This window comes from Geotrypetes seraphini, chromosome 1, assembly GCF_902459505.1.
Source record: "Geotrypetes seraphini chromosome 1, aGeoSer1.1, whole genome shotgun sequence".
Taxonomy (NCBI): domain Eukaryota; kingdom Metazoa; phylum Chordata; class Amphibia; order Gymnophiona; family Dermophiidae; genus Geotrypetes; species Geotrypetes seraphini.
In genome coordinates this window covers 283339999-283357583 of record NC_047084.1, presented here as the reverse complement: position 1 = coordinate 283357583, position 17585 = coordinate 283339999, and the positions used below count along the sequence as shown (strand labels likewise).

Here is a 17585-nt window from a genome sequence, read left to right as displayed (position 1 = left end):
TCACATTTAGATAAAAAATCCTAATTAAAGGAAAAATAAACTTGAGCTGGAAAAACAGGCTTCTACCATCTCGTGGGTAGAGAGACAAACTGAGGAATTACAAGATGGCCTAGAGCAGTCTCGCAAACTTTGTCGAGCTGTGGCACCCTAAACGAAGTGGCCGAGCTTGAGGCATCCGGAAGTGCAGATGTTGACATGACGATATCACGTACATGCGTGGTGTCATCACGTTGACATCCACACATGCACGAAGGCCCTTCAGGTGGGGGGTGCTGGCAGGGAAGATGCACGGAGAGCAGAGGCACTGGTACCGGCTGATTGCCTGCAGAATGTGCCTCTTACCAAGAGAGGCATGTCCTGTAGGCAGTCATCCGGCGCCTCTCCTCCTTCCCAGCATCTAGTGGACACTAGCATGCTGCGGCACAGTTTGTGATAGTTTGTCTCTCTCTAGACCAGTGTGAGGAATTACAGGGCAACCGAGTGATGGGAGGCGGAGTGAAAAATGCTAATGAGGATTTCTACACAGCATCTTGAGGGAAAAGTGTTTAAGAATGATGTGCTTATTGCACTAGAATACAAATGTATTGCAACTTCTGTGAGGCTAATGCCAGCCTATTAAAATGCCTCTCCTCTGAGGCTAACTAAAAGAATAGGATTTTTCTCACCACCTTAGGAGAATCCTTAGTGTGAAAGAGACTTCAGTAACACAAGTACCCATCATAATTTTTCATTCTATTTAAGTATGTAAACAAGACGTTTTGCGTGGCTTAGCAGAGGATAAGGTTTCTTCTTGATCATAGAGAAAGACTATAAATAGAGACAGAGTGTTTCCTTTGCATGATCATAGAGAATTAATGTGGATAGAGAGTAACCTTAACCAGGAAATGTAAGAGTTGAGTCGATCAAGATTGATATTGCCAGCTCCAATTAGTACATTTTGGACTTTAGGGAAAAGCAGGACAAGAGAAAAAAAATTCGGAGTTAATGGCAATTGTTTCCTCTGAAATCTAATCTACCAGATTCTTGCCTAGCCTGCATATAACTGTATGACGACAAAGTTTCTCTATCTCCAGAGCACAGAAAACAGTGACTGCACCAGGCTTTCAAACTGCTAGCACAAGGTAATAACTGTCTCACTCCTGCTTTTTGTTCTACAGAAATCAGTAAGTGGCACAGATTCTTTTAAATTTCTTTACATTTTGTTTAAGCCAAGCTTCAAGACTGCTCACTAACCATTATCCATTTTTTTCCTACTCTTGGAAGCCTTCACAGCACAGTTAAATTTGCTATCAAAAAGTAAAAGGATACACTTCAAGAATGATGTAAGATATCAGCATTTGTTGTCTTGACTAACGCTACAAACAGTTTCTAGATTATCATTTGCTTTAAAAATACTATATATGTTGGCCCTGATTCTCTAAAAGTGCGTCCCGATTTTAGGCAGCTGTAGACGTCCTACAGCTGTCTAATCAGCCAATCGGGATGCACGTTTAAAAAAAAAAAAAATGCTCCCCAGGCAGGCCTGAAGGCGCCTCCGGGAGCCTAGGGAGACCCGCAAGATGCCTAAGCTCGTCTAAGGGCCTTAGGCGGGCCTTAGGCTGAACCTAGGCAGCAGGAATCCATGCAAAACTTACACACTAAATGGTGAAACCTTAGTTAGGACCAAGGCGGAACGTGATTTGGGGGTGATCATTAGCGAAGACATGAAGACTGCCAATCAAGTGGAGAAGGCTTCATCAAAGGCAAGACAAATGATGGGTTGCATCCGAAGAAGTATTATCAGCCGGAAGCCCGAAGTTATAATGCCATTGTACAGATCCATGGTGAGGCCTCATCTGGAGTATTGTGTACAATTCTGGAGGCCACATTACCAAAAGGATGTGCTGAGAGTTGAGTCGGTTCAAAGAATGGCCACCAAAATGGTCTCGGGACTCAAAGATCTCCCGTATGAAGAAAGGCTGAATAAATTGCAGCTATATTCACTTGAAGAACGTAGAGAGAGAGGAGACATGATAGAGACGTTTAAATATATCACCGGCCGTATTGAGGTGGAGGATGATATCTTCTTTTTTAAAGGCCCCTCTGCCACAAGAGGCCATCCGCTGAAAATCAGGGGTGGGAAATTTCATGGCGACACCAGGAAGTTCTTCTTCACCGAAAGGGTGGTCGATCGTTGGAATGAACTTCCACCTCAGGTGATTCAGGCCAGCAGCGTGAAGGATTTTAAAAGGAAATGGGATACACATGTGGGATCTCTAGGGGGGTAAATTCAAGGGGGTAGGGTTGTTGGAGTGGGCAGACTTGATGGGCTGTGGCCCTTTTCTGCCGTCATCTTCTATGTTTCTATGTTTCTTAGGAATAGCGGGTCCGCCCATCCCTACTAAGTCTAAGGTCTGATTGGCCAATCAGGCCTTAGATTAAGTGGGGATGGGCGGACCCGCTATGCCTAAGGCCTGATTGGTCCAGGCTTCTAGAGCCTGGGCCAATCAGGCCTTAGGCTTCGGCGGGATGGGCCGGGAAGGGGCGGGCCCGCCTCATTTTGACGAGGCGTGCCTGCTTGCTTGACGTGCAAGACCCATCTGTAAGAACAGGTTTGGTGGAGTGGGGGTTGTTAGCGCCGGGGGGGTGTGCGTCTTCGGGCAGGAGGGATTGGGCACCCTCCTGCCAGCGACCGATATTGTCGGGGGGGGGGAGATCGGTAATGTCAGGGGGGGGCGATCAGTAGTGTCGGGGAGGGGGGTGCGTCTTCGGGCAGGAGGGTTTGGGCACCCTCCTGCCAGTGATCGGTCAGGGGGCCACGGCCCGCTATACTTATAGCGGCAGAGAGATCCCTTGCCGCGATAAGTGTAGCGGGCCGTGTCTAATCTAACCCGATTCTCTAACCCGCGTCTGTAACATGGACGCCGGTTACAGAATCGGGGTTTAGTTTGGGCCGATTCTGAATAGGACGCCTCTCCTGGGCGTCCTATACAGAATCAGGGCCTAGGTGTCTTGCGGGCCTCGCCTTCAATATAGGCGGCCTGCCTGGGGAGCATTTTTTTAAAAAAAACGTGCATCCCGATTGGCTGATTAGACAGCTGTAGGACGCCTACAGCTGCCTAAAATCGGGACGCACTTTTAGAGAATCAGGGCCGTTATGTTTGCATTTCAATTTAGAAAGAAAATACACTAAAGTAAAGGTTCTGTGTTTGACTTACATTTTACCTAGTGACTGCTTCAGGGGAAACTCAAAACCACTTTCATCACCCCAATCGGTTCCCAAAATGGCTGCAGAAAAAACAAACCATCAAAATGTAAAAAAGCTAGGAGATGATATCAAATCCCTTTTTTACCCCATTGTACAATTTGAAAAACTGTTAAAAAAGATTTTAAAATGCCATGCATGCCACTGCCACATTTAATTCATTGTGCTGTACAGAATCTAAAGCAAAGGTTCACTTTTGTTTTGTTTTTAATCACAACCACCAATGGATATTACCTCTACTCTCTAAAATCTGTAACTGTTCTAATATGCAGCACTGAAAAGTGTCTAGACAATAAGATACCAAGGATTCCATCTCCTCCTTAGCTCTAAAACAATGTTGATGTTCCATCAAACCGGTCTTTCACATCTGTGAAGTATGACCTACATGCAAGAGTCCTAATTGGCATATTAAGACATAAATTACATTAGACAATTCACAAGCATTTGGAGGGTGAGGAGAGATGCAGCGCATCTTGTGGAGCCAGATGAGGGGAGGGAAACAAAATTGCTAGGGTTGTGGTCGGCCAGGAAGGTGTTGCAGGCCTCTGCACCAGCCATGTTGTCAGGCATGCTGGTAGGCTGATGCTGCATGGCCTGTGTGAAGTCCACTCTGTTTTTCTCCTTCCCCTGAAAGAAGTGGCTGGAAAGTTCCTCCCTCATTTCAAGATAGGAAAATTCTGCACTGTTTTGTTCAGCGCAACTAAGCCAAAGCACCAGTCTTTTGTGCCAGTTCAACCCACATACTTGAGAGGTAATTTTCTGGGTGCTTTTCTGGTTGAAGGCCTCAGTAAAAGAGGTACATTTCTGGATGCAAACTTCAGAGGGGGAGCAACTCAGACATGTCTGAATGTCTCCCCCACCCCAGCTGTTGTTTTTTTTTTGTGTGTCTCGCTATAGGCAAGTGGCGGAGAGCTTTAGCACCCAAACTAAAGCAAGGCTGGAGAAGTTCCATAGATTGAGCAGTGGCCTGTACCTAGCATTGCTCACTTGTAGGGACCTAGTTCTTTAACCTTTATATTAGGGCTTTGCATTTTAAGAAAAAAAGCTACATATTTACCCTTAGGCATGACAGCTTAATAATTTAATTTTCCATACCAAATGAGCGGCAATCATGAGAACAGCCTGCAGAGCCAACTCTGTTTTGCTACACAGTGGAGCTTCTCATAGTGCAGGGGTAGGGAACTCCGGTCCTCGAGAGCCGTATTCCAGACGGGTTTTCAGGATTTCCCCAATGAATATGCATTGAAAGCAGTGCATGCAAATAGATCTCATGCATATTCATTGGGGAAATCCTGAAAACCCGACTGGAATACGGCTCTCGAGGACCGGAGTTCCCTACCCCTGTCATAGTGCCTTTAAGGCTACATTAGACTTGTGTTGCATGAAAAAAGAGGGGGGAACATGTGCTGGAGTATTTTCCGCTTCAGAAAGCACTCTTCCGCATGATGCTGGCAGAGTGGGAGACCCTGGATAGAAATTTTCAGGGGGCCAAGGTTTTGGACAAATTATATCCTTTTATGCCAGAGTAAGTGGATAGGTGCTGGAAGACCAAAATGGACACCCTCATCATAGCACTTTTCAACATAAAAATAGCCATGTTGGGTCAGACCAATGGTCCATCTAGCTCTGCTGGTGGGGTCGACTTGACACCATTAAGATGTTAGTGCCGAAAATAACATACATTTTACTGAGGATACCATTTTTGTTCCCCATTTCCTCATACTCTAAAATTGAATCATTCATGACTAAATTTTTGTAAAATAACAAATCACCACATATTGCCTTAAAGAAACAGAAATGTACTAAAGAGAACGGTGGCGTCAACTTCCCTAGTCTATATGACTACCATAGTGCATTCCTATGCCGACAAGGTTCAAAATGATTAGAGGAACCCCAACAACACGGGGCATATTAGATAAACATAAAGCCAAACTGCTTAAATGTCTCTTCTGATAGCATTGAAAACTATTACATCCAATTGGAAAGATCTTGCTTCCTTGAATCATAATGCATGGTGGAATACATTACATTACATTAATGATTTCTATTCTGCCATTACCTTGCGGTTCAAGGCGGATTACATAAGAATTGTCATGAAGTTACAAGATATATAGGCGGGTTACATAAGAATTGTCAATAAATTAAGGTAATACATGTTGGGTATTTTGAACATTTTAGATTTGATAGGAGTAGAAAGTGTGGTAGGTGGAGCTTGGGAAGGAACTGGTCATGTTAAATAGGTTTTATGTATTTTTTGAACAGTAGAGTTTTTTTGTTTCTTTTTTGAAGGTTTTGTAGTCTGTGGTTGAAGACAGCAGATTGGTGATTTGTCTGGCTAGTTTTGCTGCTCTGGTGGCCATTAGGTTGTCATATAATTTTCTTCATTTGACATATTTGGTTGGCGGGTGTGTGAATAGTGAGTGGGTTCTTCTGTGTCTGGTTGAGGTGGCTTGGATTAGTCGGTTGTTCCAGTAGGTTGGGCTGTCTCCTTTAATAACTTTGAATAGTAAGCAATAGAATTTGAAGTGTACTTTTGCTTGTATTGGGAGCCAATGTGAGTCGTGGTACGCCTCTGTGATGTGGTCATATTTTTTCAATGAGTAGATGAGTCTTAGGGCTGTATTTTATATTGTTTGTAGTTGCTTTATCATGGCCGCTGGGCAGGGGAGGTATAATATGTTGCAGTAGTCTATTAGTCCAAGGATAAGAGATTGTACCAAAAGTTGGAATTGTTTCCTGTCAAAGAATTTTCGAATTTGTCTTAGGTTTCTCATAGTTGCAAATGATGCTTTTATTATTTTGTTGATTTGTGGTTGCATGGTACAGCCTCTGTCAATCAGTACTCCAAGAAGTTTTAGCATGGGTTGAATGGGGTATGAGATCGAGTTTATTACTAGGTTTGTTAAGGTTGGAGTTTTGCTGTTTTCTAGGAGGATGAAGTTTGTTTTGTCAGAGTTAAGTTTTAGTTTGTGTTCTGTCATCCATGTTGCTACTATTTCCAGTGTTCTGTGTATTGTGCCTGTCATGGTGGGCTCTGGATGGTCGAAGGGGAGGAGAATGGTGATGTTATCTACATAGCTGTATGAGGTTATGCCATATTTGTTAAGGCAGGAGCTGAGGGAAGCTATGTATAGGTTGAATAGTGTGGGAGACAGAGGTGATCCCTGGGGAACTCCGCATGGGTTGGACCCTGTTTCTGATTTTTCTTTCTTTGTTTTAACACTGTAGGTTATGGATTGTAGGAAGCCTTTAAACCATGAAAGTACCTTGCCTGAGATTCCTAAGGAGTCTAGTGTTTGTAGGAGGATGTCATGGTCTACCAGGTCGAAGGTTGCGGAGAGGTCTAGTTGTATGATCAGGATTTTCTTGCCTGTACTGAGATGTTGTCTAGCTGTGTCCATGAGTGTTCCTAGTAGGGTCTCAGTGCTGTAGTTGGTTCTGGAGCCAGACTGTGTGGGGTGGAGTAAGTTGTGGTTTTCTAGGTATGAGGTTAGGGTTTTAGCTACGAGGCCTTCCATCAGCTTGACGTACAGTGGGATTGAGGCTATGGGTCTGTAGTTGGATGGTTGGTCCATTGTTGCTTTGGGGTCTTTTAGTATCTGAGTTATGATCATTTCGCTGAGGTCTTTTGGGAAAAGTCCATCTGTGAGTAAAGATTGTATCCATTGTAGGAGCAGGGAGCGGAATAGTGTACTTGAGGTTTTCAATAGGTATGGGGGGCAATGGTTAAGGTCACAGGCTGCATGGCTGTATTTATTATATAGTTTGTTGAAGTCTGACCATTGTATGGGTGAGAAGTTGGACCAGGTTCTGTCTGCTGCAACTGATTCTTTCTCTGAGGGGGATTCAAGATCTCTTCTATGTGTGTGGGAATTCCATTGAACGTGGCTCTGATGTTTGCGATCTTGTTTTTGAAGTGTGTGGCTAAGAGGGTGGCTGAGGGAGGGGTGGTTGCTGTTGGCTAGGTAGGGAGTGGTATCTGTGAGATCTTTTAGTAGTGTCTCTATGTAAAATTTGAAAAGGTTGCTGCCACAAAATCTAATTCTTTATCGTTATTTAATAATGTATGTCACAAATCACTGTGTAGCGAAATATTGAGTAGCAGGTCACAGACTAATTTATTCACAGGAATGACATTGTTTCTCTTATACTTAACTGAGTACGATATTCATTATATTTCTGGAAACTACCCTTGTAATATTCCATTGTAACCAGGTTATCTGCAACTTATGTTCCGATGTTACACTATATTGTTATAGTTTGCTTTTTCTTTTTCGTGCTAAAGCCATAATAAAAAGATTGAACACAAAAACCTGTCTTTTAAGGCATTGACTCGGTAGATGTGGCTTTAGATTCCATAATTTTCTAAACTATGGGCCTGTACAAAGCCGCACGGCAACAGCCCCGAACCCTTTAAATCTCTATGGGCTTTGGGGCCATTACTGCGCTACAGCCGCTAGCATGGCTTTGTAAAACAGGCCCTATATTTTGTAGCAGATTTTTCCACGGAAATTATTATGAAGGAGCCCCTACTGAGTGGTGTTCAAAAAGCATGGAAAAGTTGAGTAAAAAGAAGAATAAGAAATCCACTCCAGTTTTCAACACACAGAGACCAGCAGCTGTGCATACTGAGGCTGCAAAGTACAGCCCACAGGAGAATAAGGCAGGCTGCTTTGTCTCCGCTGCTGCTTATTTGGAGGAGAAGCAGCAGCTGTGGCTGGGAGGATAGTGGCAAAGTACTGCTCTTCTTTGCTTTCTGGGTTAGATGACTGCCTCTGCTGAAATGGTTATGAGCTGCTCACAGTGCGGGAGCTGATGAACAACATCTGGTCTTTGTGCAGCATACAACTATGCTTCTTCTATCAGTCTCCTGTTTCCCAAATTTGACTGCCAAGGTTGCTCTGTAAACATTAGAAAGGCTGCAGGCAAATGTTTTGGGTTCCATGGTGCCTCCCTCATGCAGTGTGTCTATGGCCACCATCTTTGATGCGCCCACGTGCTCCCCTTTTGCTGAGCCATTGTTGGGTCCTGCAAGGTGTTGGGATTGGAAGGGGACTGTAGCTTGATTCGTTTGCAAGGAAAAACTGTCTTCCCCAATTATAAAAGTGTTGGAGGGCTTAACATTTCTTCACCTGAACCCTCAGGGTCTAAGGCTAAAAGTGGTTCTTATTCATGTGGCTATAGGTGTGCTTATCTCAGCACAGTGGGAAATCCCGGATGCTGGGTTGAGGGTGGCCAGGGCTTAGTCTGATCTTTATGCTCTCTCTTTGCAGGAGCTAAGACTTCCTGTGTTTGCCTAAGGTGGACTCTCTGCTTACAATGTTGACTAAGATGACTATGCTTCCTGTTGAGAGCAAGACAACCCTCAAGGATGTGCAGGATAAAGAAAACGGAATCGTCTCTGAAATTATCTTTTGAGGTGGTGACTTTGTGCTTGCAGGCCACACTTTGTGGTTTCTATGTGACCCAGTCCTGTATGAGTTGGGTTCATAAGGTTTCTTCAGTAGAAGAGTTGATACAGTCCCTGCCATTTCTGGAATCTGGGTTGACCTATTTAGCAGACTTGCTCTATGATCTGTTTAGGGCTTCTGCTAAAAAAAATGCCCTTGGCAGTGACTACAAGGTGCTGGCTTTGGTTGAGACACTGGGCTACAAATGCAGCCTTCAAAGCCAGGCTGGCACGGTTGCCTTTTCGTGAGAAGCTCCTCTTTGGTGAGGATTCAGAGAAGATTGTTAAAGATCTGGGAGACTCTAAAGGCCAGTGTTTGCCAGAGGACAAGTATAAAATCCTGTTCCATCCTTCACAGACTTGTACAGAGTTTTGTGCTGCTACGAGGTGATGCTCGAAGGTGTTACAAATCCAGGAAGACTGGTTCATTTTAGAGGCCTTACTTTCAGCAGAAGCAGCAGCCCTTTCGGGGGCATAGATGTTCCTCAGCCTCCAAAGTCTTGGATTTAGAGGCTGTGATGGAAGAAGCTGATTTGGATTTAGTGGAGATCACAGAAAACCATGACTGGGATATAGTTACACTGGGCTAGGGCTACAATCTGTTCAAGAAAGACAGGGTAGGAAGTAAAGGAAGGAGAGTGACATGTTAAAGATCATATTAAAACCACACAATTGCAGTATCTACAGGGTAAGGAAGATGCACTATGGGTTAATTAGGAAAGAGGGAATGGAAAATGTATTTACACTGGTGTGATATACAGTACAGGCCTCCTTCACAGTGTGACATACTTATCCCTTGTTCTAACCAGCAGAGGGATTAGTTGTGTTGAGTTCTGGCCTGTCGGCATGGTAGGAGGAAGGCTTTTCAGGTTATAACAGACCTAGGCGCCTGCCTAGTCTGCCAGGCCACACTGAGAATAGCTTGTAAAGAGAAGACCACACAGGTAAGTTTGTTCCAAAAGAATGTTCTTGTACTTTATTGAACCCGGGGGTCTGAATACCATCAGCCACCCGCATGTCATGGAAAAACATAAAACACAAAATAGCTTGCAGTTGTCAGAATGGCTTGCTACACCAGCCACATGCAGTTCAATACCCTGGACTTTTTCTAGTCTAAATACAGTCCTCTTCACCAGGGGTTAAAGTAAATGCAAATATCAGGAAAATAAACTTTCAAACTTTGCAAACACCTTGTGAAAACAGACAGAGTAATTGCAGTTCCCAAACTTGGCAATGAATTCCTTAAACGTTTCAGCTTACCTAGCTGAGACACGGATAGGTTTTGCAGAGAAGGCTTCACAGCTCGTTACTATCAGCTGGGCTTCCTAGCCAACTTAGGTAAGCTGTGAACTTTACTTAGGTTTTCACAAGGAGCTTTCACACCCACATAGATAAAGTTCCTTGACCAAACAATGCACTCCGGGCAGTTGCACAGTGTAACAGGGAGATTTTCCTGCTCTCCCTCTAATTACTGTCAGCTGGGCTTGGGTTACGGGAGCCAGCACAAGCACAGCCTTGCTTCATTCCCTTTAGCAACTAACCTCCATGTCAGTGGGGAAATAGCCAGCTTCCAGCAGGGGTTCAGAGACATCCATAGCCTCTGCCTGCTCAGCAGCAGCTGGGGTTGAGCTGAGGTAGTCCTCGGTCATCTCTACGTCCTCACTGCTGTGGGTTGGAGGAGAGAGACTTCTCCCCTCATCTGCATCCAAGCACTGCTGCTTCTCCTGCCGCAGCCTGAGCTCGTTAACTCTAGCTCCGTTCCTGCTCTCCTTACTGTGATCCCATGCTCTGTTTTTATGCGAGTTAAAGCCCCACCCCTCTCTCCTGGGAACAGCTGTGGTGGGCAGGAAATCCCTAGGGAAATAATTCAGGTTTCTCCTAGGCTGGTAATGAGCATACCTTCCAGCACTGGGACTCCACTTCTCAACAAAAGTCCCCCCAGGCTTTCTGGTGTACCTGCCCTGAACTGGCGCTCTCTGCGGGATACTTCTATGCTCATACCTCTCCTGACCTACCTCACTGCCTGAGGGGTAGTCAGCCATTTCCAAAACTTTACTTTTAACCTGGTCAGCCCTTCTGACCAGGGACCGTGTTCTGCTTTTATCCCTTACAGGGACAAAGCTGACCACAGGTTTGTCACAACAGACAGGATACTGGGCTAGATGGACCGTTAGTTTGACCCAATATGGCTATTCTTATGTTCTAATATAGCAAGTACTCCTTTTCCCAAGTGTTATCAAAATAACTTTGCCGAGCTTCTAAAGCAAGCAGCTAGTGATTGAGACATCTAAAACTTATGAATTTCATAAAACTAAAAGAGAGTACACAATTCTCCATTGACTCTCTCCAGTTTCTCAGGGTTCCATACTATGCCTGGGTTTTACTGATATCAGCAATTTCTCATGTCATATAAACAGCAATAGCAAGTTTTGATTGCACATATCTGTTTCTGACCCTTTCACTTTTATTCTTGACGTTGCTTCTTAGTGGAGGAGCTTATATTCCTTCTCATATGCCTAATTCTTGATACTCGGAAATGGATAAAAAGAGGATAGGAGAAACTATCACCGCCACATGACAGATCACCCTGTAGTTGCCTCACCTGCATCTGGTAGCACAGTGCTAATATGACTCGAAGTTAATATGGTAGGCATGAAGGAAGAGTGGCAGGGAATGTAACATAATAACATAGTAGTTGACGGCAGATAAAGACCCAAATGGTCCATCCAGTCTGCCCAACCTGATTCAATTAAATTTTTTTTTTTTCTTAGCTATTTCTGGGCAAGAATCCAAATCTTTGCCCGGTACTGTGCTTAGGTTCCAACTACTGAAGTCTCCGTCAAAGCTCACTCCAGCCCTTGTACACCATCCCAGCCATCAAAGCCCTCCCCAGCCCATCCTCAACCAAACAGCCATATACAGGCACAGACCGTGCAAGTTTGCCCAGTACTGGCCTTAGTTCTTCAATATTTGCTATTATTTTCTGATTTTAGACCTCTGTGTTCATCCCACGCTTTTTTGAACTCTCTCACATTATGACAGGCTCTCGCTAATCAGGCCTAAGGATTAGAAGAAATTTAGGCCTACAGAACAAACTATTTCATAGCCAAATGTTGCCCAGAGGCTATTAGAACTATTTCAATGTTTTACAGTACTATTTTAAAAACATGCATTTTTTTCCTACTTCAGGTACCAAGTGAAAAATGGGTTTTGCTGAAGATGAACTTGAAGAATACATTAGAAAGAATCCAGAGAAGTTTCAGTATATTAATGTAGAGGAGCTGCTACCATTTCTTACATGTCTCACACAAGTAGATCAGGTATGTTAACTTTTTTTCTGGTTTCTACTGCATTTTGCGTCTGCCATGGTAACTTGCTTGTTCATGTCTTAGGTTATATGCAATTATTTCAGCATAATTTGGCTTATCCATAGGAATGTACAAAAATAAGCATGTAAATTACCATATGATGTGAATTAATCTTTAAGTGGGAGGGGGAGTTAGTCATGGGATACTTCTCCCTGGGAGAGCCCAGTAGTGGCTATGGAGGAAAAAGTATACTTAGGGGTAGAAAATATTTACAAAATCTGGACCCCATATACAATTTTGATTTGCACAGACATGTTAGAGCAATGGTCTCCAACCTTTTCCATGTAAAGGGTCACAATGCGAATACAAGAAAACTTTGAGGGCCAGCAAAAGATTTCAAGCTTACACACACTATTTTGTAAATTGCATTGAGCTACTCGTTCAGAGTGGTTGTTAAACATTAAAAAATAATTCTAATATTGATTTTACAACACTTCAAGGATATTAAAAACTTACTTTATTTTGGATTGTCAACAGTAGCAAGTTTCCATAAATGAGCCACCTGAGTAACACTTATGAGATTGATTGCAGTTACTCTATTAAGTGGTTAAGATTGAAATTAACAGGGAATCCAAGATGGCTGCACGTTAGTCCAGGTGTCTCTTACCTCTCCTGTTGGGTCGGCTATTTCCTTGTTTTTCCTCTATACCGTGGTTTCCTTCAAGGAGATTTTTTCTTCCAATACCGCATGCTAAAAGAAAGGGGGTTTTGAGAATGGCTTCCTCCTAACTCAGAACCTCCAAACCGGTGCAGCAACAAACCCTGGAGAGGTTCTTGAGCCAGCTCACAACCCCGGAACCGGGAGAAGAGGGCCCTGCTGAAAGTTTGGACGATGGAGCATCCAGCTTCTTAGGGCATGAAGTATCGCTGTCCCCTCTGGTATCCAGCACACCGCCATGTCTGATGTTGGCACGGGTTGCCCCAACAGGGGTTCTGGAGCCGGAAGCCGCGAACCAGGACCTGAGTCTGGAGGAAGGAGCACCTGTGGGAAAGACAGCCGAGTTATCGACTTTGGGAGCGTCAGCGAGTTTGCCGCTGCTTCAGACTCCTCCGATGGTGACACTGGAGATCATTTGGCAGGCCTTGCAGAGCCTCCATAGTAAGCTGACGGAATCTTCAATAGAGGCACTCAATCTATCAAGGAAAGTAGATAACTTGACTAAAATTACTGAACAGATCAAACATGAATCTGCTGAACAAATAACCTGTGTTAAAACTCAAGTTAAAGATTTAAAGGAAATAACATCAACGTTGGTTAAAGATAAGACTTATGTTCATTTAAAATTGGAACAATTTGAGAATTTTAATAGGAGGCTAAATCTACGGATATTAAATTTTCCAAAATCGCCGGCTTTAAGTCCTCTGGATTACTTTATAGTTAAATATATTTATTGATTTTCAAATCATACAATCAAGAATAACTTGTACAGAAAGCAAGATTAGTAATTCAACATAAAGCAAGAAATATTTCAACAACATTAAAATAATTATAACTAATATGCTCAAGTCCTCAAATTATGGGATCCAAGATTCCTTAGCGAGAACAAAGAAAAGAATTGAACAAAATGAACACTCTTACTCTTAAAGTTAGCTGGAGAGCTGATTGCTGGGATTAATCAATAATCTTAGGGCTTATGATTTTTCTGCCTCCAAACGAGAGAGCGACAAGAAGGAAGTCAAATGACTAGGTTCAAAGAAAACATATTTAACTGTTTGGTGATGCACTATACACTTACAGGGGTGTCGTAAATAAAAGGTAGCACCTAAGGATGTAACACCTGGCTTCAACATTAGAAATTCATGGCAACGCTTTTGAGTCTCTCTTGATAAATCAGGAAATATCTGCACTTTAAAGCCCATAAATTCTTTCTGTCTATTTTTAAAGAATAATTTTAACAACCAAACTTTATCAATAGAGAGGGCTACTGTTACAATCAAAGTACTTTGTTCTACAGCCTCTTTATCAGATTTCTCCAATAACTCCGATACATCCAATTGTCCTTGGTCCAAGGACCTATTTAACGATTTGTTCTTGTTAGGTAAATAATAAACTCGTGATAAAGGAGGTATTGAATCTTCTGAGGCCCCCAAAACTTCAAGAAAATATCTCTTAAACATTTCTCTAGGTGATACCAATGGTAACTTAGGAAAATTAATTAATCTTAAATTGTTGTATCTGGAGTTATTTTCCAAATTCTCCATCTTTCTTCTAAGATTTATATTGTCCTTCATTAGAACATCTTGTAGCTGTTTAGATGATTTTATTTCCTGTTCAAGCTTTTGAACAGAAGAATTAGAGGCAGTCAATTCATTTTCCAGTATTATAAGTTCAGTAGAATGTTGAGACAGTTTCCCCTCTATTAACTGGAGTTTGGGACTTATGGTCTTCACTAGTCCAGCCATAAGATCCCACAATGAGTCAAGAGTTACTTCCGAAGGTTTATCCAAGGAAGTTAAAAAAGTAGAACTGTCATAGTGCTCACCATCCAGTTGGGTTCCTTGTCGCTGTCTCTGAAGACTTGCTCGCTTCTCCTTGGTTGATTTGCTCTCAGCTTCTTCCAAGGAGCTCATTTCAATATGAGCTCCTATCAGCAGGCTCTGCACTGGACTTGCCTCAGGGGAAGGCGAAGCCTTGACATCCGGGGTTCCCATACCTCTTGGAGAGCTGCTTAGCTGAGGCTGCGGGGGCGGCGCCCTAGCGGCGGGGCTCAAAGATGTTTCCAATCCCGGAGGAACTGCCACGGCCTCGCTCACACCACTGTTCCTCTGCGGGCCCCTCTCCGACGCTAAAAATGTTCCCTGCATCCGTCTGAGAAGCTCACCAATATCGCCGGCTGCGGGGGTGACAGTGGGCCGCGAGGCACCAACGGCCCCTCCATTTAGGCATCGGGTAAGTAAAGTTATCCAGAATCTATTGAAAAAGTTATATTGGAGAGACAATCTCAGAGCGGCTCCTCAGCGCGTCCAGCCTGACACCATCTTGGATCCCTCTGGATTACTTTAAAAAATACCTAATTGAAATCCTCAAAATCCCTCAACAAGCTATTCCTCCTATAAATAAAATTTATTATATTCCTAGCATTATGACTAAGCCTGTTGAAGGAGGGAATTTGGTGGTGGAAGGAAATTTGACTGCAACGTTGCAAGAATCCTTTGCTGATATTAAAAAAAGGGGGACGCTATTAGTCTCCTTTGTATTTGAACAAGACTTAAATCTTATAATGAAACTTTACTTTCGGAACCTACACCAAGATTTCTTAGGACAAAGAATTTGGATTTATCCTGATGTATCTAAGATAATACAGGACCGCAGAAAATAATTCCTGGCTATGCGTGATGAGACAGAAAGTTTGGGGGCTTCTTTTTTGTTGGCTTTTCCCTGTAAATGTTTGATTCGTTACCTGGGGATTAAGTACACTTTCTTCTTACCATCACAATTGAGAGACTTTCTGGACCTTAAAAAGATCTCTAGAGATAAGTAATGTATATGATCTGCTGGATTTAAAGATAATTAGGGCTGTTAAATAGCGTAGTCAGCTTTCCTAAAAACAGATTTTCCTTTTCTTTCCTCCATGAATTATGGATCCCCCCCCCCCTGCTTTAAATTAGTGGTCTAAGAAGGATAATAATTGAAATACCACATTTATAAATTTTGTTTCCTTTTGATGTATTTTTACTTTCTGTATTTCTGCAACAATTGTATTACTTGTGATATTTTTCAAATCAATAATAAAAAAAAAGATTGAAATTAACACATTTAATTGATTTGAAGAGCATTTCAGCCAACTGTTTGAGGGCAGTAGTGGAAGACTTTGAGGGCTATGCATTGGAGACCACTGTGATAGTGGGTATGCGACTCTTCAAAATTTGGCCATATGCATAATTACAGGTCTTCCTAGATATCACCATATATCATTACAACTGTACAATTTGCACAGTTTGTCAGTACCATTCATAGGGTATTCCAACACAATTCTTCATTATAATTGAATTAGATGTTATTTTCCTACATGTTTACTCTGTTTTAAAACCATCTGTTCCTTCATTATTGGAAGTACATTTGCCAAGATCAGAGATTCTGCATTCTTTATTGCAGGACCCATTGAGTGGATATTGTAACTTTTTTTTAAAGTGCTTAAAAACATATTTGTTTCCACAGACATTTGGAGGCTAATGGAAGAGGGGCAAGGACTGGAAATGAAGTCTTTAAGTATAAGGAGAAATTAGGTTTTTACCTTCTAATTTTCTTTCTTTTAGTCTCTCCAGACCGGCACAGAACGGATGGGTTTACACTCCTGTGCCAGCAGATGCAGACTGAGACACATTGACTTTTGGTTGTAGTACAAGAAGGCTGTCCAGTCCCATCTACAATCAGTCTGATGAATAGCCAAGCAGAAACTAACTAAGAACTAAATAACTGTGAACTATAAACATACCAGCTCAACTCTCATATAGAGAAGACAAAATAGTTGCCCAGATTGGAACGAACGATTAGGTTCTTACCTCTGCTAATCTTCTTTCTTGTAAATCTCCTCTGTAGTCTGTAAGGTAGGGTTGTATATCTTGTGCAACCCAGATCTGTAGGAACCTCAAATAACAAACTTGAGCCCCTCCCACTGAGTCTATCTCGTGGGTCATGCTCCCTGAAGTCTAGTCAGTAACCAAGCCAGGAAGGGCTACCTGAAAAACAGGAAAAAAAAGAGAGAGGGGGGAACGGGGAACTCCCCGCTACGCAATTAATTCTGCTTGTGTTAATAAATTCAAAACAGCAACATTGAAAATGTAAAACATAGCATGAACATTCACTTTGAACTATAAACCTTATAGAACTTCATAAAACTTTAGAAGGAGACTCAGTCTATATAATCAGAAGGGGGCAACCACCTGGGGACCCCTCTAACCCTTCTTCATAAGGGAAGGATGGCATGCTCAGCGATGCTGGTCAGAGACAGAAATCCAGCTTACCAGTTACTGGTCAGGTGACCTGCGAATCAGACAGAAACCGGGCGGGTGTCCAGACTACAGAGGAGATTTACAAGAAAGAAGATTAGCAGAGGTAAGAATCTAATCTTTTGTTCTTGTACAATCCCTCTGTAGTCTGGACGGTAGGGACGTATCAGAGCAGTCCCAATGAGCCTGCCGCCAGGATCAAAACCCTGAGAGCAGCATCTTGCTTAGCTGCCACATCAATCTGGTAGGACTTGGTAAAAGTGTGCAGGGAAGACCAGGCAGCCACCCTGAAAAACTCCTCAAGTGAAGCTGCAGAGGATTCAGCCCAAAAGGAAGATATTCCTCTGGTGGAGTGAGCCCTTACCCCAAGGGGCTTTTTCCCCCTCTGCTACAAAAGCAGCAGAAATGGAAGCACAAATCTATCTGGAAATGGTAGCCTTAGAGTCGGGCCTACCCTGACGGGCAGGGCCCGAAAACACTAAAAGATGGGCCGCAAGACGAAAATCGTTGGTGGCCTCCAAAAATGCAGACGAAGATGACAGATGTCCAAGGACCAGAAGATTCTGTCCTTGGA

At 43.0% G+C, this 17585-nt stretch overlaps 1 protein-coding gene and 1 long non-coding RNA gene across 4 annotated transcripts in view; one reads left to right on the top strand and one right to left on the bottom strand.

Annotated features, from left to right (window-relative positions):
- Positions 1-307: 307 nt before the first annotated feature.
- MAVS (mitochondrial antiviral signaling protein) overlaps positions 308-17585 on the top strand; it is a 60689-nt gene continuing 43411 nt past the window's right edge. The window contains exons 1-2 of one of the 2 annotated variants that reach the window (XM_033952869.1): positions 308-1121; positions 11883-12013. In XM_033952869.1, the coding sequence (XP_033808760.1) occupies positions 11897-12013 (117 nt within the window). In that variant the 5' untranslated portion in view covers positions 308-1121; positions 11883-11896. Of the gene's footprint in view, positions 1122-9199; positions 9382-11882; positions 12014-17585 lie in introns of those variants that run through there. The other variant, XM_033952877.1, reaches the window with a different exon arrangement.
- LOC117364088 overlaps positions 12502-17585 on the bottom strand; it is a 71459-nt gene continuing 66375 nt past the window's right edge. For both annotated transcript variants that reach the window (XR_004540175.1, XR_004540176.1), the window contains exons 3-4: positions 16565-16741; positions 12502-13195 (exon numbers count right to left, since the gene is read on the bottom strand). This is a non-coding gene — a long non-coding RNA (uncharacterized LOC117364088). The remainder of the gene's footprint in view (positions 13196-16564; positions 16742-17585) is intronic.